The sequence below is a fragment of the Varroa jacobsoni genome, unplaced genomic scaffold, assembly GCF_002532875.2.
Source record: "Varroa jacobsoni isolate VJ856 unplaced genomic scaffold, vjacob_1.0 scaffold_386, whole genome shotgun sequence".
Lineage (NCBI taxonomy): Eukaryota > Metazoa > Arthropoda > Arachnida > Mesostigmata > Varroidae > Varroa > Varroa jacobsoni.
In genome coordinates this window covers 390,019-412,599 of record NW_019213288.1, presented here as the reverse complement: position 1 = coordinate 412,599, position 22,581 = coordinate 390,019, and the positions used below count along the sequence as shown (strand labels likewise).

The window sequence follows — 22,581 nt, the reverse complement described above, 5'->3', positions numbered from 1 at the left end:
GTATATCTTCTGCTGCAGACAGGTCGGATGACCGCCTCGATATGGCAACAGATATACATTAGTGATGGCCTGCCTGCCAACAGACTCACTGAATCTTACACTCATTCTATATCCAACGCAAGCTCACACATACATATACAAACCAATAGCTCACCCATAGCGACACAGATTCACGTAGTGAAGCACGAAATGTTCATTGTCAATAAGTCTGCCCCGGCGGTCGATTAGCTTCCTCAACTCCTCAGTGAAGGCTGGAAACTGTGGACTCGAGCGGAAATCTGTCGCGGCGACCCCGCCATCGGTAACTGGCTCCACAGAAGTAGACGTTTGCTTTGAGTGAAATCAAGATAGCTGCTGCTACATCCATTCTCTCTGTACTGAGTTAGTATCCGCTTTAACCAGTTGTGCCGTACTAGAAACACTAGCAGAACGCGCGAAATTGACAGTTATTTTTTGTTGTAAAATTGGGCGTACACCCCTTCGAGCTCAAGAGCTCAAATGCTATCTAAATAACCATCAAATATTGCCGAGTTTTTGGTGGGAAGAACATCATCCACATTCCGTCAATCCGTATACGCTGAACCTGGCTGCTTTCCTCTAATTTACTTGGATATAGCGACCAAGAATTAGATGTTGTGTATACTTAAATAATAATGTTAGCGAGGAGATCGTTATAATTCGATATTTGCGACACTACCGTCATCAAAACTATGCTTTGCCATAAAATGTACGACTTAAACATCTGTTCTTTTATACGTACGTTACTCCGAAGCTAATTCTAAATAGCCTAGCGAGTTGAGCGGTACTGTCCACTCACTCTTCCAACGTAAGCCCGTTATCTCAGTATTGGCTCTATTGCCGGATATTGGACCAGTAAGGCATGGCCTGATCCCGAGAAACGCAACACTTCGACAGAAGTCATTAAATATCTGTGAGGAGTGAAGCGGCGCGAGGCAGTGAGAAAGAAATGTCAGAAGAATGTTGAAATCGCTTTTAGCTGAGTTCTAATCTGCGCGTTACTTCAATCACCTCCTGACGATTATTTTTCCTTGCTTATTATTGTTTTGCACTTATATATTATACTGATTGTAATGACAACAGCCATTATCTGTAATTCTGTAATACTATTGTACGATGCAAATATAATTACGCTTTGGCTCAATAGAACCGTGTACGACTTGCGGTAATACATTATAAAATATCCAATTCACTTCACTTTCATGCTTATGACGCGAAGGATACGCCGTAAACAGCTTAAAAACCTTTCGACGTCGGAGGAGTCCATTTTCGGTGTGGATTATCCTGTAATGAGCTACCGTCCGTAGTACGGCTCAAAAGCAGCAGAAAACTGATCGTGCATAAGTGGGATCGAATGGTAATATTTGTTTAGATAGTTAAAGCGATTGCTTTATCTCTCACTGGCGTTACGTTAGAACAAATTGGTAGCCGATTTTTCATCTAGCTTTGTTGTTAACCTTGACTGTTTTCTACCCACTTATCTACTAAATGGGCACTTAAGTTATAACCCGTGTTTGTACCACTTTCTGTGCCTGAAATGGGGGTTCTTACATCTGTAGTGCGAATGCTCTCATTCATACGATATGTTGTTATCTATCACGTCAGCCACGGTCGATCGGATTGAATATAACCAAGGTCCAGTCAAGCCCATTAACTCAATTACATGCCAATAGCAAGCTATACAAATGTGGTTAAGTGTTGGAGCTTGTCCTGACGTTCACCCTTCTCCCCGCGTGGTCTTCTTCCGCGTTTCTCTACGTCAAGTAGTATTTTGGACATAATCCCTTAAACTGAGCTAACTGTAATGATCTCTGTGATCATAATGACAAGATCCAGTCATCATCTACCGACAGCAGTTACGTATATTTCAGCGATCACAAACAAATTACGTTCTTTGCCCCTTGGGTAAGCAGGGAGTGGGTGACATCAACTGACAACGGTCAAGCAGAACGCAGTGATGAGCTCGAGAGAACCTCAAATTAGCTTTAAAATGTTTGTGCCGTGCACATGGCGGCCCAACTTTCATTTTCGTCCCCGGCTCTCTTCAATCTATATATATAAGGCCAGTAGACAAATAGAGCGATGGTCGATAGGTGACTAGCTGATGGACCAATAGCTCAGGTCACGTTTGGCGATACAATAATTATGTATATATATATATGTTTACGGATCCTTTTATGTACAGCAGACACAGAGATACACGCAGATATGTCGGCGGCAAGAAACATAAGCGCTGCCAGCATACAATCGTATAGGAGTTCGAAAACCCAGACAGGTTGGTAGTTCTTGCTTAATGGTTACTAACAGTTACTTCAGTGACCGTATATATGTACTAATGACTGATATATTTTATACACTTCACTGAAGACACTCCGGGGGTTCAACAAAGTATGCCAGTAGGTTAGCATTCGTATACATGCATGTGTATCAAAGGAAGAGAGAGTTCTCAAGGACGTGTTTGTTTGGTACAATCAATCGGAGGCATGAGTCGCTCACAAATTATTTTCGAAGACTGCTTTAATCTCCAACTAAACATTTGCAAATACTTTTAAATATAGCGGTATTGGTGCAATTTGCATTAAAAAAAAAATTCACCTAGATGTGAAACTGACGGCAAGTCATCGGCAGGAATTTTTTTTTCTTGAAAACAACCGTTAATTTCTACGTCAAAATTTCGAGATGGGAAGCAACCATTTTTTATGCCATTCCGACAGATTCTTAAGCTTTTTCAATGAAATTCTTATCGTAGAGTTTCGCGGGAGTCTTCCTCAAATGCTTCATGGATAGCGTGGACCGTCGATTCCGAGAAGCGCAGAAAATTTGTAATCTTGGTAAGGGGTCGACCGATACAAGCAGCTAATCTTTGGTGTGTTTGGCAAATCTACGTACCTAATAGAGCCAATGTTTGCTTTACGAACCCCGCTGGTCTCGCCTCATGGTTGTGTGTTTTACTGCAAGAAAGAACCGGGTTTCTTCTAGTACCAAAAATAGTGAACGGACAGTAAAATGCCATCCTATTTATCGTGAATACAATATATACATATATATATATATATATATATATACATGTAATAATCCTTTTGGTGTCCTCGATAATCTGACAACATACTTAGAAAAATTCACGCCATAAAAACTATGACAGGCGGTTCGAAAGAGGACAAACTGAACTCGGTTTAGCGTTTCGTGAAGATGGGCCTTGTACATGCTATCAGAGGGACTACAAAGGCAAGATCTGCGCAAATTAATTCGTAGTTCAAAAAAAAAAAGAGCTTATTCATTTTATTACGGATTCTTAGCATAAACAAGCTTATGTCCTCAATATAAACTGAAGAGGACTTATGTCATTTTGAAAGAAACCCCATATATATATATATATATATATGCTGGAACAAGTTGAAACAAATGCAATTGCCTTTGGGAATCTTCGTTGAGCATCTACGTGCTTTTGTGCAACATCTGAGATTTTGTATATATTTGAGAGATAATAAACAAAAATACCACGGAGTGCATCAACATGTTGATAATCGATACACAAACCAGTCAACCCGTCCACGGCCGCCCTCACACCCCCAGAAACATAAACAGCAAAACAATTCCTTGTGCACATGATAACAAAAAAGTATATTCTGCCCAAAAACAATAGTGGGGATTTGTGCTAGTATCTTGGAGCTTTAAGTATATAACGAACATACAGCATGTTTCATCTAGTTTGTGGCTTTGACATGTGTCATTAAAAAATGGAAAGATAAAAGCAATGCCTATGAGCGTAAATAAGTAAAGTGTCACAACTTGTGCTATTGTGTTCGGGTATGACAAAGTATGCATGTTTGACAAAATTTCAGGATGCTAATGATTCACAAAATCATGCGTTCCATAACCTCTCATTATTTGTTCACATGGAAAAGTGGGATACTTTAACAAATCATTCAAGAGGTACCCCCTCTTGCGTAGCCTATTTGGTTTTCTCAAACTGGTTGGCTTGTATCGAACTGCAATAAACCGGAACTTCTATCGGCGCCATAATATAGGTCAATGCTGTTAACGAACTGTGTGAGTTCATGTTCCCGATATCCGTCCCGGTGATAGTGGAGTTGCGGACGCAATCGGCTGCCTTCCTATTTACGATCCATGCTTGTCTGCCAGGCCAAATACCAATAACATATGTTTTTTTTACACGCGGCATCATGCGGGTCGCGGCACTGTACGAGGTCGTACATATATGCAAACCGAAGGCGACGATGAGAAAAATACGACGCCACGATAGAGACATAAAGACGATAGACATAGCACAAGCTGGGCCTTCGTCCGAAAGCTACTCGGCAAACTGTTTTTTCATTAGCTCTCGCGACCAGTGTGAGCCTTAGGTGGGCTAGACAGCGTCAATGTGTAAACAAAGATATAGTTGTGTCACTAAGTTGCTGTCGGGAATCTCGACTTCGCCGACAGGAGCAAAGGTGCGTGTAGGAGGAATAGAGGAACGTGTGCATAGGCGTACGTGTGCACGTATTCGTGTCTATACAACCACGCTATTAAAACAGGCGCTAATAGGCAACTTGTCTTTCATGCGAAAAAGCACAGTATCGTTCTAAACTAGCCAATACCGTATGTATAATGTGGTTATATTAGAAAGGGCTTGCTCGCGACATTTGTTACAGTTAAACATAATATAAATATTTACTGTGGTTATCTCCATTCTGTGAAGCTCTGGGGATGATATGCGGAATAACGGTACTTCACATCCTATGACGTATTCTTAAATGCTTCCGAACACTTAACGAAGTGTTCATATATCCTAAATTTAACCACTGCGGCTTGTATATGTACAGATATTATATGTTATAAAGACCATCAATTGTGATAACATTGTAATGCAAGGCCAGTTCGTAATTAGAAATTGCAGTACGTGGTGACTACCGTTCACATGAACTTTGAATAAATTCTATGTCTACTTCAATTAAAGAGAGCTATACGCTAATTTACTACCTCACTCACTCGCTCGCTCGCTCGCTCACTGCTCGGCTTGACGGTTGTCAGGCATTATTTTTTTTTATGAATATTGAAATACTGAAAATTATGAGAGATCTGATAGTTAACCACGTTCTGGGTTGGTAAAGCAACGGCAGTAGTCTACGGTTCCACAAACTCCGATATATTGATAACTGTACGAGGTAATGCGTACGAGCGACTCTTGAGCTCTGCAGCGTTCCATTAAAGAAATTGCCAGTGGTGGATACTAGACATTCCGCTGTTAAGTTGTGGATAGCAAAAAAAAACTATAAGCTCATACGGGCAGAAGATTCGTTGTTATCCAGAGAATGACATAAGAATACGAAGCTGCTCGCAAAACTTAAGCCTATGAGTCAAATGATGATAAAACCCAAGTGGGGCCGTAGGTAGAATCAATTATAACAATTTCTAGACATAACAAGAATTCTCCAGTGCAATAGATCGAGCTGTAAAGAAAATAAAAGGGGACGATGCTTTGTTATATAGGACATAATTTTGATACAGACGATTGTTTTTTTAATATAAGTATATATATACTTTTTTTTCATATATATATATCTATCCCATAAGCGTATCCAATTTACACAATAATTGTATAGTTTTTTCCCTTTGATATTGTTCGGCGGCCCATGTTATGCAACACAAGATAAGATGATTATTTGAACAAATACGAGAGTTCAAAAGCTGGTGAACTTTGTACATATGTATGTATTCGAAATATAAGACCCTATCCAACAATGGCTGCGAGTTGAGTATGCCATTTTTCGTAACAAAATTGGGCGTATTGGGAAACGCTAGTGCGCAGGCCGTAGCGAAGGCGGGGGCGCGATAGAGCAGGTTTTGGCCACCGGTTGCCGCAGAAGCTTTTCGGCGATCAGCCGAGCCCGAAGCAACCGATATTGACGGCCATGTTTTTAGCACATACAATCTTATATAAGTTTGTATATATATATATATACGGCGAGCAGACGCTTATATCTATCTATATACATGTATATGTATGGATTACGAGTACACGCAGAGATATATAAATATCACTTTAAATCACGAGGAGCCACTTTCTTCTTCCCAGATGGGTTTTCAGAACGCCCGTTATCCCAAAGTCACACCAGTACGACAATGCAGGACACGTCTTAACAATCCACATTCGAAAAGCAGAACTGTCCTAGCCTTCATTCAGACAGACGGTGTTGTAAAGGATTTACTGCACTGCATGCCTGAACATTCATGCTCTTCGAACGACAGTTCAATATTTATATGTGGATATATAATCTCGTTTCTATTTGGGCATACTCTGCCGTTGTCATAACTCATGCTGCGTACTGATAAGCAAACCGTTACAGCCGCTAGTATATCGGGTACTATATAATCGTTGTGTACAATGGGCCGGAAGTCGTGCGTGAGTTTACCAGCAGCCTTGACGGTCCACCAGCCGCTGTTGATAAACGCGAAGGGGCGATACAATGAATTCAAATGATCGACATAGATAGCGAGAAAATTCCTAACAAGATCTGGACTAGAAACGGCATCGGAGGCATTTAACAACATATATAAGTCATACGTATTTTATCTAGCATCGTGCGTTCGAATTAGGGCCGACTTTAGAAAGCTAGCTTCTGTCGTAGCTGGCATGCGTTCATCTGCTGATTTCGGAAGGAACTCACTTATTTCTAGAAGAATATAACCAACTCATCATGGCGAAAAAGCAGCACTTTAGTATCCGAAAGTTCAAATTTCCCTTTTTTGCCCGAAATTGGTTTACGTTATTGCCAGCTGTCATGCACCTTGCGAAGAATCCGAAGAAGGCCTTTATAAGGTACACAGGAAGATTCTCGAAAAAGTTCACCTTCTAAAAGTCAAGAATTTATCAAAATGACTTAGACAAGCATTTTTGATACATCTGGGTTCTTACTATAGGAATGAATCGGCATTTTACAAAGAAGAATACCGTTTGCCAAGTGAATCGTCGGAACAGTTAGTATTTTTGAGACTTTTTTTTGGCCATTTTTCTCATCTTTAAACCTTTTTTTTTTACCTGTTTTGAACCTTTGCACTTCTGGGACTCTTGGCCTGTTATCAGTTCCAATTTATGTTTCCTTCGAATTATTTTCATTTAATATATTCGAGTGACACTTTAACAAGTTTTCTTTCACCACTATTGTTTTACATGTGAATACTATTAAATAGTTAAGGAAAGAATCTTCAGTATTTAAGGTGCCACAATGAAGCTGTGCTAGCGACGGAAGGTAGTATATTGAACAAACATGATCGTTAGCAATGATGCTTCTAACAAATGAAAAACATTTGGTTGAAACATCCGTTCATATTACGGCTTAGCAAAGCCTAATAACAATTTTTAATTTAGATACACCATGTATCAGCGGTTATGAGGATTCCAGCGATGCAACTGATTTTGGTTGGTGACCATTCATTGACGATGGGAATTCGCAAGCCGAAGTTTCACGATATATTATAGATTTACTTGCCATGGAGTTGAAGAAAATAGGTGGCTGTTAGCTGGGCGCCCCAGCTTATGGTGTGTATTCGCGCATCGGTGTATCCAAAGTCGCTCTCATATGTACATGGCTGTCCGTATTGAATTTACAGTTAACGCTGAAAATCGTGCCAGGTTCTCATGTCGGTTAGCTAGCTTTTGTCCGCGTTCTGTTCCTTCGGGTGCTTGACCAGGGTACTGGTCCGTGTCTACGAATCAACACCACCGTTCCGTTTAGATCAGGAATACGATACCGACATGAATACGGCTCACTTGCTCACCGTACTTTAAGGAAACTTAGGAATGAGATGTACGGCGGGATAAGGAAGAATGGAGGAGTATTTTCTGTGGGAAGAAGTGTTATCAGTAATGCTACTAGGGGTCGGTGAACCACATAACCGTGGTTGCTGCTTTTGCTCTTTTGGCGTAAATCGGTCGGAGGCGGAAGAGGGATGGGCATTCGGTTGCAAACCCAGACGTGGCGAGCTGTCACCCCATCAAGGAGGATCCCCATCAAACCGATTCTGCTTGTTATAAGTGGCCGACTGTATGTGAACCTTAAGATACTTGACGTAGTCGTCCGGTACTTACCGCATGGCCTGGTTATAATAGCTGTACGCTTCAACAAGATTGGAGTTCTTCTCGTGAAGGCGTCCAAGATTGTTCCACATCTTCACATTGCCTGGGTGAACCTTAAGGGCAGAGTTGTACAGACGGTACTCGGATTGCCTGCAAGTGACGCGAATAAAGTGGACGGTGTTAAGCGCTGTTTTCGCCAGTGACGTGTCGGCCTTCGGCTCCTATTCCTACCGCTAGCTGCTGCTACTTCTATTACTACTAAGGAGAGCTATCGACACTTGATACCAACCACCCTGCATCCCACTCGGCCTTCCGCAGAAGGAGCGACACCAGCCACGCGCGATCGCCCATCCGAAACGGAAAAGTTTTCAATGCTATAAATATTCCAGTGTGAAGGGGCACTGCTCTGCTTACTGCGCTGACTCTCACTATGTCTGTATCTCGACCTGGACAGCGGCGCTAGCCAGACTGCACCTTCGCTTCAACTTCCGCAAATCCTTTGTGTGGTCTCGAGGTCTTTCCTCATTCTCGGCCAACGTTCTGACGCTCTTTCTTCGCTTCTCTTTCTCGGACGTTTATAAAAAGGGAGAAGCGGCTAGTTGGAAAAAGGTAGGGGAAGGAAGGTGCGCCAAGGAAGAACGAGGAAAATGCTTAGAGGAAGAATTGTCGACACATCTTTCCCTTTCGCCCATTTGCCGACCGCTCCATTTGCTGACTTGTCTTATACTATGTCTGTAAGGGATAGCACGCGAACAGGAAAACTGCTTGGTCTGGGGTGACGTAAACGACAAGGAGAGGGACAGTACGGGTAGACAAACGGTCGCGGGTGAGCCAGCCAGCTAAAGGAGAAAGGACAGGAACGAGGCAAGCGGCCAGCCAGCACCAGCCAGTCGCTTTTCGCCAGTCGTTGCCTTTGTCCCGTCCCTCTATCGACTCGGCAGTGAGACGACGACACGGCGCAGCCGCCACCAAGTGTCACGTTGAGTAGAACCAGGGACTTTTAAGAAGAAAAAGAAAAAATCGTTATTCTCTAAAAGGAACCGCAGTGGAGTCTTGGCTATCAATGCAGGAAGAAACGGGCTGAGGAGACAGGGAGAAAGGGGGGAAGACCATTGGAAGAATGGCCATGGGAACTGGTAGGGGTGCACGGGCATGAATCGATGGCTGCTTGCTGGCTCAATTCCTGGGGTCATCCATCACTCCTGTCGATCTCCTTTGCCTTGCGCCTCTTCTCCAATACAGCACCAACAACGCTCGAATTCATCCCAAGCTGAGTGACGAGTTCAGATGTCTCTTTGGCTCGGTTGGAGTCCCCTTGATACCTTCGCTCTGTTCCCCTTTTTTTTAACAAGCCTCGAAAAAGCAAGATTCGTCTTTGTTGCCGTAGGCACATGGGGATTACTGTCTTCAAACCTCGAATTTCCAATCCCCCCCCCCGCTAGTACTCCGGCAGCCGCTGACAACTCTTTGTTACTAGACAGATACATTTTCTTAAGATGCGGCATTGAACAGAACAGCCTCGTGCTTGCTATTGACCGGTTCGACAGTTGTCCGGCCATCATTCCCTATTGGTTCCTCAATCCATCGCGCGTGGGGCGACATCTTAGTTTCATCCATAGCATCCTCACGTCATCGATATCAACACAGAACGCAATTTCTGTGATGTTTCCCATCAATAGGCACCTTTTGGTCGCAGAGTATCGTGCGCCATACACTTGCATGGTTAGCCTTCTCGTTTACCTCAAAGGCACCAGGGAGCCACCATTATTAACCTTTGGGGTTTAAAAATTGATCAGATTTTGTACGGAGCATGTGCAAAATTAATGGACGCAGCCATGACTCTTTCTGAAAAGTTTTTTCCATTAAATGTACACTTATGAATGAATTGCAAGTGTAATGTCTCAGTGCTTGATGAGGTTCATATGACCTAGTCCGCCCAGCCCGTGATGGTGCCGTAGTGATGGGTTCACTTACTGAACTTAGAAGCAGACGTAAAACGAACTTACACTGATGCCGAAAGCCAAGCGTTTGAAGCAGAGCATAACGGCAGCACCGGACGTAAAACACGAAACATTTATTTTATTTTGGTTATTTCATCTCGATATTGACTTATCTACGTTTAAACAATGCCTACATGGCTATAAAAAAAAGACAGGAAAGCCTACATGATGAAATCTGCACACCCGCGTTCATAATTGAGACTCGTGACAATTTAACGCACTTATATCTTTGTTCAGTACAGAAAATTGTGAGACTATCCAGCGTGTGTTCAGCTTGTCCGCTTTGGCGGCCAGCAAAACTGCCGAAGTAAATGCATTCACCATTCTCCTTTCAATAAAAAGACTGTTCTTGCCCTGCTCCTACTATGCATATACTAAGAGTGCGGCTGTTGTCAGACTGTGATTTTTGCCGCTGGCTCCGCATTCTTCCTCCAGGAGGAAAATCAATATATTGCCACGCTGAGGTTCCAACAATGGCGCTCGTGGAAGCAATTAATAGTGAAACGAAGCGCGCTGAACAAAAAGCACATCTTTCCCCCCACGGTTGATAGTCTAGCAGGATAGGTGCGTGTCAAATTCTGAATTGGTTTCATGAAATTCAAGCTATTTAGTTTCTACGTATAACATGCGACTCTGCAGGTTAGGCAACCTATTATTTTTGGGCCAAGAGGCCCAATATTTTAGGGATATATCATTAGACACGTTGGTGGCATAGACATACACTATGCAACATGTTCGATTAAGAAACAAGTGTATTCTATTGTACGAAATTTTACCGTAAATGTAAAGCTTAGACAATAACATTGCCTTAGCATTTGTATTTATAACAATAAAATTATTACCAGCAGGGAAAATTCTTAGCACCGAATTTGCCGAGATCTATCGACTCACTGCGTCTAGATACGAGTATATCCTTAGGGTTAGATTGCATTTTCGGTAGTGGTCATATTTTAGAAATACCCTACTCGTTTCCGGAGATGATACCTCGTCGATCACAAATGGGTGCACGACGGTCGATTCCGAAAGGTAGAATTTACACTTCGCTATAGAATTCATAAATAAAAGTAGCGTGCAACCGCGATCGCCCGTACGGTTTTCCTGCCAACGTGAAACATCTCATACATTCGCCTAGACTCGCTGTTGTGTTTAACGTTACCATTATGACCACTGATGGTATCCTACCGGCCTTCAAACGTTTCGTGCCTGTCACAGACTTAACCACCCCACTGTCAACTCCTTCAACATCATCTCGGAGCCTCAGGCACACGTCGGGCGAAATACACATTTGTTTGTTCGGGTACATGAATCTTTATTTGCCATTGAGAATTAGTCATGTATATGAGCAGAATAAAAGCAAACGACGGAACTTTGTTTCTCTATTCTCGCTGCGATACACGCCGCAACGTATCACATATTTTCGAAAGATTCAAACGCCACCTTTGTCGCTCTTTTGGTTTTTCTTAAAAATTTTTTTGTGCTTTATCTTCGTTATTCTTTTTTTTGGCGCTTATTTGATTCTAAACGATAACATTTTCTCGACTCTATAATATGTAAACTACATTTAATACCTCGCACGTTTGGGTGCTCTATGTGGCGAGCTTGCGATACAATTAGTTGCTTGTAATAAGAAAGACAAATTAACAATGAAACATTTTTCCATGAGATTTGGTAGAGGTCACTTAAATGTTCATTTTTGTTTCGCTTGTATTGCACTACCCGTTATGGTGCGATGTACGTTACCGCTATTGCTATTGCTGGACTGCCAGCCAGCTGCTACGACAACAGCACTGAACGGCAGGTACCTATATCCTCACTTCTATGCACGTTTCAACTCCATGCTCCTTTCCGACGTACCAAGTCGGCCGACATGATTGTCATGACTGAAGTCTGCTGATGAAAGAGTTGAGACAAACGAACGAACGTGAATCTCCTTTTTGTAGGTGGACCCACAATGAGATCCATTAAGTTACTACCAACTAACATGGTATCGGCTGCTTGCAGTACCATTGGAGACCACAGACAGCGTTGCTATTTATGATGAAAGGGAGTAATGGCGGTAAAGATTCCACATCTCCTTTATTCGTAAGGACAGAACATGGCTGGGGCTATAAACGAGAAAATTCGACCATTTTAGGGCTGAATAAAGCCGGTAAGACATTCGGTCCTCGTCGAACCTTCTTTAACCGATTTCCTTCTCTCCGTCACCACGGTTTGTCGTTGTTGTATGTTCTTGTTGCTATTATCTCTCTTGTTGCTGTTATTACTTTTGTTGTTGCTGTATGCTGTTGTTGTTGCAAGAGAAAGCAACTGCAAACGCTTCTCACGTAAAAAATCATGGACTAAATTTGTTGTGGTTTGCTCCCGTTACTAAAAGGATGATTGCGAAATGAATTTTGGACAGTTGAAGTATTTCCTGGATCCTATTAAGTTAACTAAGATTTAGAAGTGCCAAGAGCTGGAAGAATGTGGTACGTGTGGCTGACTTGTTAGGCTTCAGGTCAAAGATTGCATTCGCGGTTGCTGCGGACGAGTATAAACTCAGGCAAATCTCTGACGTTTGAGTGTAGAGACTCTGGTAATAAGTGTACTTACAAACACAATAGAAACTGAATACATTACTTTATAGTATCCTTTCACTTACTGGCGAAGAACCAGATCTGTCCAATTTATATAAAAAAAAAGGGAGTTATATATATATATATATATATATATATATGTATAGTAGATAAGCGGAACCTAGAGTTTCACTTCGAGTTTGCTTTGAATCTATCTATACATTCATCGCCGTTGCATAGACTCTACCGGGCGATATGCATTTATGCTGTGCAGCCTAAAACGCATTTTGTTCCATAACGCACTGCGTCGCACTAGACCAGAACAGATAGCGCATTTCTGAGCAGAAGTCTAGCTGTGTGTGTGTGTGTGCATTGCCGTGTGCTTGTATGCGGGTCTGTCCATGTTCCATGCATACGCGGTAGCTGGGCGTTCCCGGGAAGGGAGTAGCGAATCGACGGCGCAAGCAACTGGCCGACTGATACTGTTAGCTGGCAACGGGGCGATGGGCTGTTCATGGGGGAGGATGGCTCATAACCCCTCGATGGAGCTGGTCGCCGCGGCAGAGCCACAGTGCTTCGACGCTCCTGAAATATCGCAGCACCATTTACATTACATGTGCGTCTGCGCTCTTTCTTTCGCCGTCTATCTCTCTCTGATTCTGCGTCCACTTTTGCCTGCTTTTGCTTGTTCTGTTGAATACGGACGGAAGGGAGGGACAGGGGAAGCAGTGTACCGCGGCGGTAAGTGGCATGGTGCGCTGACTGGAGACTATGCATATATTTAGTGGCATGCCGCCTTGCTGTGCACAACTGCAGGGAACTTAGAATCAACCATTGGGCTCGCCGACCATCGTTACGACACGCCGATGGGGAGCTGAAAATACTAGTCTCCCAATTATGGGCGCCTGATGCCCTTGGGCTCGTTTGTGGGCCAGTTTCTTTCAGTCATAAGTCACCGATCACACTGCCACTACTACTACTGATATTGACGCCGCTACTGCGAGTTAAAAAAATAATGCTGTGATTTGTCACTAGACACTTCGAGGCAAGGCCAACGATCATGTTAGGTAGATACGATCGGACATTTGGTCAGTTAATCACGCTAGAAGTGTGGGTGGTCGCGCGGAGGTTCTCTATGCGTAGGTGTGTGTTCATTATGCGATAACAGACAACACACGTCCTGTATGTAGAACTGTCTATAGCTGTACTTTGCTTGAAATCTGATTTGACATCACTTTTTTTGAATGTGGAGGCATTTGCCATCATCTATTGATGTTCGCCCGCCACAGTGCCCTTGGAAAAAAACAATATATTATATCGTTGTAGCTTGATGTTCGCTTTCTTGTCGGGTCGCCGGTAAGTCTAGTCCCTGCTCTATACTTTTTTTTTGAGGGACTGAGCACTAGAGGTCGGGTTTACCTGAACGAAATTAAAGGAAGCATTTGTCCATTATAGTATCATACAATTAATAGTTCAGCTACATTTTAAAACAGGTGTTCGACTGTACCTTACTTGTGTCCCAGCAAGAAAAGGCAACTTGGTGGCACGGTAAAGCGTCAAATCCGTTCAAATTGTTTTACTCATTTCCTAATCGGGACTACCAGCTGTCAAGGCAGTACTATCTATTGAACCATGTAAATCTAAGGACTCATCAATTTAAAAAAACAAAGGCACCGACTGCATTTTTGAGTACTACAGACGTACAGCGACTCTTAAACTGACTTGTAAATGGATACAGCTCTGACTTCCTCTGCCTGCCACTCAGCGCGATGTAGCCCGCTAACACCGTAAATTTCGCGAAGAACCACATATTTGACCAAGGCGTAAATTCGTGCCTTGTCTGTCGCCTGTCATCTTCACGCTTCTTCGTTTATTCAGCGTATAATAATAATAATAATCGCTGAGAAGCTAACCCCAACGGCGACGATGCGGGACGTGACCTTTCTCGCCGCTCCCATGAGGTTTCTGCGAGGCTCTGTCTTACGGCTTACCGCTGTGAGCAGAGGATATTATGAAGAGAGCTGAGTTATCGCATTTGGTACAGTCGGGGAAACAGAATCGGCTCCGTACTGCATTGGCACACGACCACATTTCGTTGAAATGGAAGAGCGATCCCAGACTACACGGATCCCTTAACGCTTTGCAAGCGCTTGCCAATCTGGTCGTCCGCTCGCGATCCGCACTATAGCTAACTACTAGCCAGCGGTATCGAGACGGCCGAACGCCTTCATTTACGGAATAATTCAAGCAGTGGCGCGCTGCTGCGGAGCCGAAGCGTTCCGCTTCCGAGGCTAGGCATCGTTTATTATTAGATCATTAGTACTCTAATCGGCTGGAACTTAGGAACGTCAGCCAACACTTTGCCGCAATTTCACGCTGGCAAAGAATACTCCCGCTTTCATTCTAACCTCCGTCAAGTCGTACTCATTCCTCTCTGCCTCGCCGTATCACATATGCCTCGGTGTTATGGTCGCAGTTTGCCTCTTAGACGGTCTCTCTCTTCCACTATCTCTTTCTACCGCTCTCATTTTCTCCATAAAAGCTGGCAGCTGGTAACGGCAGCTTGTATTGTGATAATGCAATAATACTAGTATTAGAATAATATACGAAGGAATTTCATTTTAATTTAGAAGCTCATCCCTTAGCTGCTGGCCGTCGCCTCTCTCTTTCGCTCACTAGAGATCTCACGGTGGCCTGGAGAAGGCCAGGCTCGGCCTTGTTCGGATGTTCGGGTAACGCGGTGGCGCTGGCAGCAATGGGCTACGTGAACGAATGAACCGCGCGTGCAAAGGCCTTCCTAACTGAACAAGCGCGGAAGTTCCATTCGAATTTACGACGCTCATCTAATACAGACTCCCGGCGGCAGTCAGGCAGGCAGGCCCGACATGGCCTGGCGTCGTTAGTCAGCCGCTCAGCCTTTGGCAGCGGGCCGAAGGCTGCGCGGCAGACCGCGTTATGCTTAACTTCGTCTCTCGAACTCTAGTGTAGCACGAAGCCAGCAGTCGACTAACCAACCGCATGTTCTCGTCATAGAGAGCAGCGAGCCCAAGTAGACACTGAACATTCTGCCGTCGGTGCTTGAGAGATATTCCCAGACAACGTAGACCGCCGTAAACCGTGGATAGTAACAAGGCTCCTGCCACTGATCTTAGCGACGCCACTCTGACTACAGTACGCCAATCGCTGCAACTGTATGGCGCAATAGTAGAAGTCGCTGAAGCCGCTCCGACACGCCGCCCATAAATAGCGTGGCACCATTCCAACGTGACAAACGCGCAGACTCACTCACAACTCTACTTTGTATACGGATGAGTAAGGGGTAGTTGATAGGCTAAGTTCGGGAGCGCGCAAGGCCTCACGAAAGACAACATAGCTGTTGCTTGAACGTGGCTGGGCGTTTACGAAAAATCCGCAGTGTTACTCATGAATGCCTGCGACGGTGGGTGTAGTTACATTTTAGTAGAAAACGCAGAAATCCCTTTCTTCCTGAAATGTGCGTAGTTATATTTCTGCTGCGTTTCGTCATATAGACAGGCATGTCACATACAAAATCTTCTTTTACCTCAACAATGAAGAAGAAACAGTTGCTTTATTGCTCATCGTCGCAGTAACAAAGTTAAGACAGCATGACAGAGTTAAAGCATTATTACGAAATGCTTTCTTTATCTTTCACGTACCGTTCGTTGTTTCTTACTTCAGTCGCTATTGGGTTACCTGAGTAGGTTCTTGGTGATGGTGGGACAAAAGGAAGATCGTCAAATCCAGAAGTAGCTGAGAGCTGATTCTACGGGTATCCGGTTCCATTGAGTCAGCCCTAGCAGTACTAATAGAGCGTTTCATTGGTGGTGATGCCGGCCACGCACATGGGTATCGACGTCCTATCCTGCCGTGTCCCTTATGGAGAAAAGGTTCCTGCCTTTATCGTTGTATAACAAGCTGAATTGCAGGGCCCCTATACACTGAGTTTCACCAGATACAACGATTGGGCAGCAAGAATGGGCTAGAGAAACTGAAAACGGAGTTGGGGGTTGCCGGAACAGGCAATGGCAAATAGCATAGAGACCAGGGCGGCACTACGTCCTGTGGAACCCGCTGGCTAGCCTGATAGCGTGTACACAAACCGGTAGTTGCAGTGAAAACGACTAACTGCTGGACTAACAACAGCTTCAATAGGAACACAATCATAGCAGATTTGTCTTGGGTTACACCTTGGACAATACCAGTTGCTGCGACAACACCGGCCAAAAATTTAAGCAGATAAGAACGTGCTTTGAAAGCTTAACAAGCCGCTAAATAAACTGATACCAGTCGCGTCACCTATCAAGTCCGATACTACCATCATCAGACATCATCATTTATCACCATCAAAATTGATTTCTATTTGGAACACGTTTACTCGTAGATTTTCCATATAAAGGATGTTACGCTCACTCGTATCTTAGTTGACGACAGAAAATAGAGAGAAATACAATGAAACGTAATGCGTCGTATTCATATTTCATATGCCTGTATATTTTTACATGGCTCAATGTAATATCGCACGTTCCGTGGCTTAATGCGATGCGAAAAATTTCTCCTCGTTCGTAGAAAACGACTTTCTTCTTGCTAATCAATTTCGCCATGTCCTATCAGCTGAGCCAAGGGATGATTTTGTACATCGGCGAGGTTATAACATGACGACAGAAGGTGGCACCTTAACGTACGCAATCGCCTAACTCTTGAGTCGTTCGAATTTACCCCGTTCTAAACTTCAGAGCTTCGAATCGCAGCTTCATTTGATCTTTTGTAGATGCTCTCCACAAGGCTTGTCCTATTGGCAATCCGGAACTGTTTAATTTCGTAATCAGTGTGACGTTCTGTGTTATTGAAAGAAGAAACCTTTTCAAGAGCTATTGACGCAGATTATTTCAAATTCGTTGGAACATCCAGCGGCATTTCCGATATAAGATCAAATTGCGGAGAAGTGCTTATTACATATAAAGTAAAAAATAATTGCTGATTAGGCCTGTTGATATATAAAACATCATGACAATCATCTGTGAGGTTAGGTTTACTCACCAGTCAAGGTTTCGGACGGCAGTTTTCACAGAATGCACCGCTAAAATTATAAATAACGCGGTAAACGAAAGCTTACGAAGAACTCTGTAAGAAATAATAGAATATTGACAGATATAATATTAGTCACTGGTCGATGAGCGGTCGTTAAACGCAACTATATTCATGAATATTTTTTGTTATCTATTATTCCATTCGAAACCATACACATACTATAATATACACATAAGATATAAACAATACTGGCTGCTTGGGGTAAAATTGTGAAGACAATAATTTCTAGAGGCAAGTACCCTACAACCTCTCAATTATAGAACGCATGTGTCGTGTGTATGTAATCCGTGTCTGTTTGTATGTGCGCTTGCTGTCCTTTACTTTTCCTTGCGACATGTGGAATGTCGAAGTTCTTTCTAAAAGAGAGTGCGCGAACATTGGGGGAAAGCCAGGGAAGTGGGCGCAGGGAGCTCTGAGTCTGCTGGTGCAATATTTTTAGAAGATTTAACAAAGGGCCGAGGTTTCCTATCTCTCTTTTGGGACTACCTCATTCAGTTGACAGCAGCTCCTAGAAACTGAGTGCGCTTTGCACCGCTCAGCCCGCTCTGGTCCGCTCGGGGTTCGACGCAGAGGACGGCGTTCGTCCGCGGCAATGTTCTCTCTCTATCTATGGTGGCAACGGTTCTCCGAGCCCCTTCGCTGCCACAGCAGCAAGCGTACAGTGCTCTTTCGGGGTGGGTGCGGGGGACTTCGGCTACCCGCACTACTGCACTGCATCACCGGAGCGCGAGGCTATCCACCGGCAGGCAATGCCGACCCAGTCAGAGCAGTGCTTTCTCGAGCGTAAAATACGCGCAAAATAACAAGCCTGAACGTCGACGGTGGCGGGCCAGGGAGGCCCAGCCTGAGTTCGACTAGGCGACATTTTGTGGACAGGCCGCGACATAAACACATGGATGGCAGTGGGGTTAGGCGTCGACTTCCCAAGATACCTTCTGTCCTGTTTCGTCGGTCGTCACTTGCTGCTCCTGCCACTCCGACCATCCAAAAGCCGTTGCTGTTTGCCCGCTAGTCCACGTTCCCTAGAAACGCCTTGCAAGCGGCATCCAACTCAGAAAAGGGGATTTATGCGCCCGGAAGATGGACTTGGGTGACAGTGGGTCTTTTAAAGGGGTATTACTACCGCTGCTGTTACTAGCACGAATACTGGCGTTGTCGCCGACGGCGGCCTGGGCGCGTGGGTAGCGCTAAAAGACAGTGAGAGAGAAATAACGGAAGAAAAAAGGTAAGCAAGAGGGTTAGACGATAGAGGGAGAAGTTGTGCTGCACCACGCCGCTCAAGCAAGCGGACGAATGAGTTGAGAACGCCAGTTGCCGACCCAGTAGGGCACAGGGAACTCTGCGTAGCTCTATCTCGACCCACCAGGCAGTCTAACTCTCTAGTTACTTCAGTGGCAGTGGCAACGAGCAGAATTCTCTATTCACTGTCGCCTTAGTAGTAGCAGCAGCAGTAATAACAGTAGTGGTAATGGTCGCCACTTCGCAACAACGACCTTCTGAGATACATTACTTGCGCAATATGCTGTTGTCTGCTCTCGATTCGGAGCCGCTGCTGTTTCCACTGCTGGTAAATACAGGAAGCCGACCTACCGACGAAACTCTGACAGACACACTGAAACAGGCAATGCGAGCGTATGAAACGAGTTGTCCAACGGAAAAAGAAATAGTCAAGAAATAGTTGTCATTACCGCCATCTAAGTAGGATAGGTCGCCTCGGACACCAGTTTTGTTGCGAGCCACTTTGACGCCAATAGAGGGGGCACTGGGCTAAAAGGCCAGGAATCGGTGGTTGTGGAGTTATGTAATGTCGAAGTCGAATGAGCCGGCAAGCAAGTAGACTTGATCAGGTCGAGAAGGCTAGGCCGAAGGAGTCCAACTTAATAATATCTGATGTCGAGATAACCCTAGGGTCTTTGGGCCTCTTTGGCGGCAGTAACGACATTACCGAGGGTGCGCAAGCAGAAGGGACGTTGCGATGATCGGCGACGGGTGGCACAAACAGGAACCACGCAAAGCAGTGTGTGCAGTCGTAGAATAGTAAACTGTAAAGTTACGTGGTCCATAAAGGCACAGAACATTTTTTGGCTAGCTAATAAGTTGCTCCCTTTTCTTAAAAAGTGACAGTTGCTCTGTACGGGACTCCTATAGTGCCTGTGTGCCTATATATGGATTTCCTACATGACGTGAAAGCCGGAGTTGCCCCGAGACAGTTGTTTCCCTGTTAAATCGTGGCTGGTCACCATCGTCGCTGCTGTAGCCGTAACTGTTGCAAAATGTACTGTCCCGCCCGACACAATTCAAGCAAACCTATACACGTATGGTCTGACTTCTACTGAGGATAATAAGGTAACAAAGGTATGAGTTCAAGAAAACGAGAGAAAAGGATATAAGGCTACGAAGCGGCGAGGCGCGGTCTTGCTGTCCCCTAGTCCCGCTTGTGAAATGCCCTTCAAGCCAGCTCGTCATACTGTGTTACTACTCATGGATTACTAAAAAGAGGCCCGTGCATAGAAAGAAATCGCTTGACCTCGAATGTTAGGTAAAGCCGAGACTAACGGACGGGTGTTCGCCGGAAGTCATGAATGCTAACTTACACACGAGCAGGCTTACCGGCCAGCGGAGTAGCCGAGCGGTAGGTTTGCAGTAGCAAGAAATAGCCACGGCAATCCTAGCGGCCGAGCGGCTTCATCCGACGATGGGATTTAGAGGATTTAGCATAAACGAACATAAAGGCTACGAAAGACCAGACCGCAAAGGGACCAGCCGACTGGCAATGGGCGACGATAACGAACAACGTATACTGGATAATACAGTTGGTCAGACTATCGACCGACCCAATACCAAATTTGCTTATTTCCTTCGTCCGGGCCGGCGGAAGGTCAGATTTTACTACTACCTGCTTGATTCCTTTTTCATACCGTCTTCTCGTTCTATTCGAGTGCAACTTTTTGAGCTTTCAGCCCTCTCCGATCATGTTTTCTATGCACGAGTTTATTTCGTTAAATATTTCGTGAATACTTCAAGTGCAAACACGGTTCGCTAAAGATTAGTAGGTCAGGATACTAACGTATGCGAGAAGTAGCGTAGGTCCACCGTATCGTTTAGCGGCCTTATTTGAGGCCCAGTGGATTTTTTTCTTTACAAATTACCTTAAGCTGTGCTGATTCCTCAGCTACATGTGTCTTTGTACTTCTGTCGATGTATGGCTTTGCTAGCCGGAGCGAACCTAGAACGCTTGCTACTGATCGCCACCAGCAAAAAAAAGAGAAAAACATTCAACATATATGTGTAATTCGGTTTGAAAAGAGTTTCAGTCACAGATCTTAATCGCATATGTGACTACGAATCGAGATAACTCGATAACGCTATACATAGGTCAGATTGTTCGTATTGCTGATGGCACATAAACCCAAGATACAAAAGTATGCGCTGCCGATTATTCTAAATTTATGTAAATGCTCTGACAACAAAGCGACAGACATAGAAATAATATAGATAGAAACCCAAGAGTCACATAATAAGTGTATCGCCTGAAGGCCGGTGGGACATTTATTCCTTCCTTTATTAAACGAGCAATGCGCTTCTACGTCTCTTTCTAATTCTTGTTGTTCTCTGCTGTGACTCGTTTGCGAAACAAGCAGGGACGGCAGACCGTTACAGGAATCCGCTGTATCCTGGATTGATCTCGCTGTCCAGCGATGTGCTGCGCCAGCGGCAGAAGAAGAAAAGGATAGACAGATAGGAAAGCTAAAGCGTTGTTGGAGCTAGCAACACTGCAACGCTGCTGGTCCTGTGAAGCCTACCGGGATTGTTGGCCAAAACGACGGACGTTCGCAGCGGCACAAAAGTAACTAGCAAACAGCTCTAGTCCATCGCCAACCCATGCCAAGTCAACTCTGGCATTCTCGCGGCAAACAAGAAGCGTGGCATGGCAAATCGGTGCTCGCTGCTCGATCACTGTCCGTAGGAAATCAGGAGAGAGGCCAAACAAGAAGGAAAGAGAGTCAGAAAGCGGATGATGCCAAATGAGCCTTTTGCACTCTTGCACGGTGAACGTGATTAACTCATTCATCTCGATTGCATCGATCCTTGCTTTACTACACCGCCGATTCTCGATTGCCACAATGGTAGAGAGCCAGCAAGTGTCGACCCTTTTTGTACCCAATCGTCTTTCGATTGCGTTCATGGGCCTGTTCTGCTCCGGGTTATTCCGGTCACTGCCACTGTAACGAAAGGCCTTGTTTACGGATAAATCATCCCTGCTTCAAACGCAAACTACGAGAGTGTGCCAACTAAAAACGTTTTTTAGGATAACTGTCACTCTAGGAAAACCAGTTAAAGAGATAGCGCATAACCTTTTCTGTTACCGTTTCCCTAAAGGTTTTCCACAGTAAATCTGGCAAATCTTTTGTTTTGCGTTACATCGGTTGGTGACGGGGCCATGTTTTTTTGCGGTGGAGGCTCTGTCTGTCAAAATGTTTTTTCATCTAGGTACCTTGAGTTAAGACGAACGTCATATTTTCAGACGGTCGCTACTACAGCGCGTCTTGTCTGACCTAACTGCTACGATGGTGGCCTCAATAATATCAGAGTGCTATTTTACCATTTTATTTTCTATGGATAAGCTCTGCTATATGGCGCCGGTGCGGAAAAGGTGTGATAGCAGTAACAGCCACAGTCGGGAAGAAAAAGTAATCGGTAGCTTTCGCAAGCTTCCTGCGTAATGCGGGGCTGGCACCCACTCATGTTGCCTCGTTTCTACCATGGCCGACCGTTTGATCAATATGCCACTCCTGCTTCCATTTCCGTTGCCCCGCCT

General features: G+C 44.5%; 1 protein-coding gene across 8 annotated transcripts in view; it reads right to left on the bottom strand.

Moving 5' to 3' along the window:
• Positions 1-22,581, bottom strand: part of LOC111259934 (protein O-mannosyl-transferase TMTC3) — a 187,676-nt gene that overhangs the window by 14,617 nt on the left and 150,478 nt on the right. For all 8 annotated transcript variants that reach the window (XM_022832333.2, XM_086968089.1, XM_086968088.1 and 5 more), the window contains 2 exons: positions 17,712-17,795; positions 8,111-8,248 (listed from right to left, as the gene is read on the bottom strand). In XM_022832333.2, the coding sequence (XP_022688068.1) occupies positions 8,111-8,248; positions 17,712-17,795 (222 nt within the window). The remainder of the gene's footprint in view (positions 1-8,110; positions 8,249-17,711; positions 17,796-22,581) is intronic.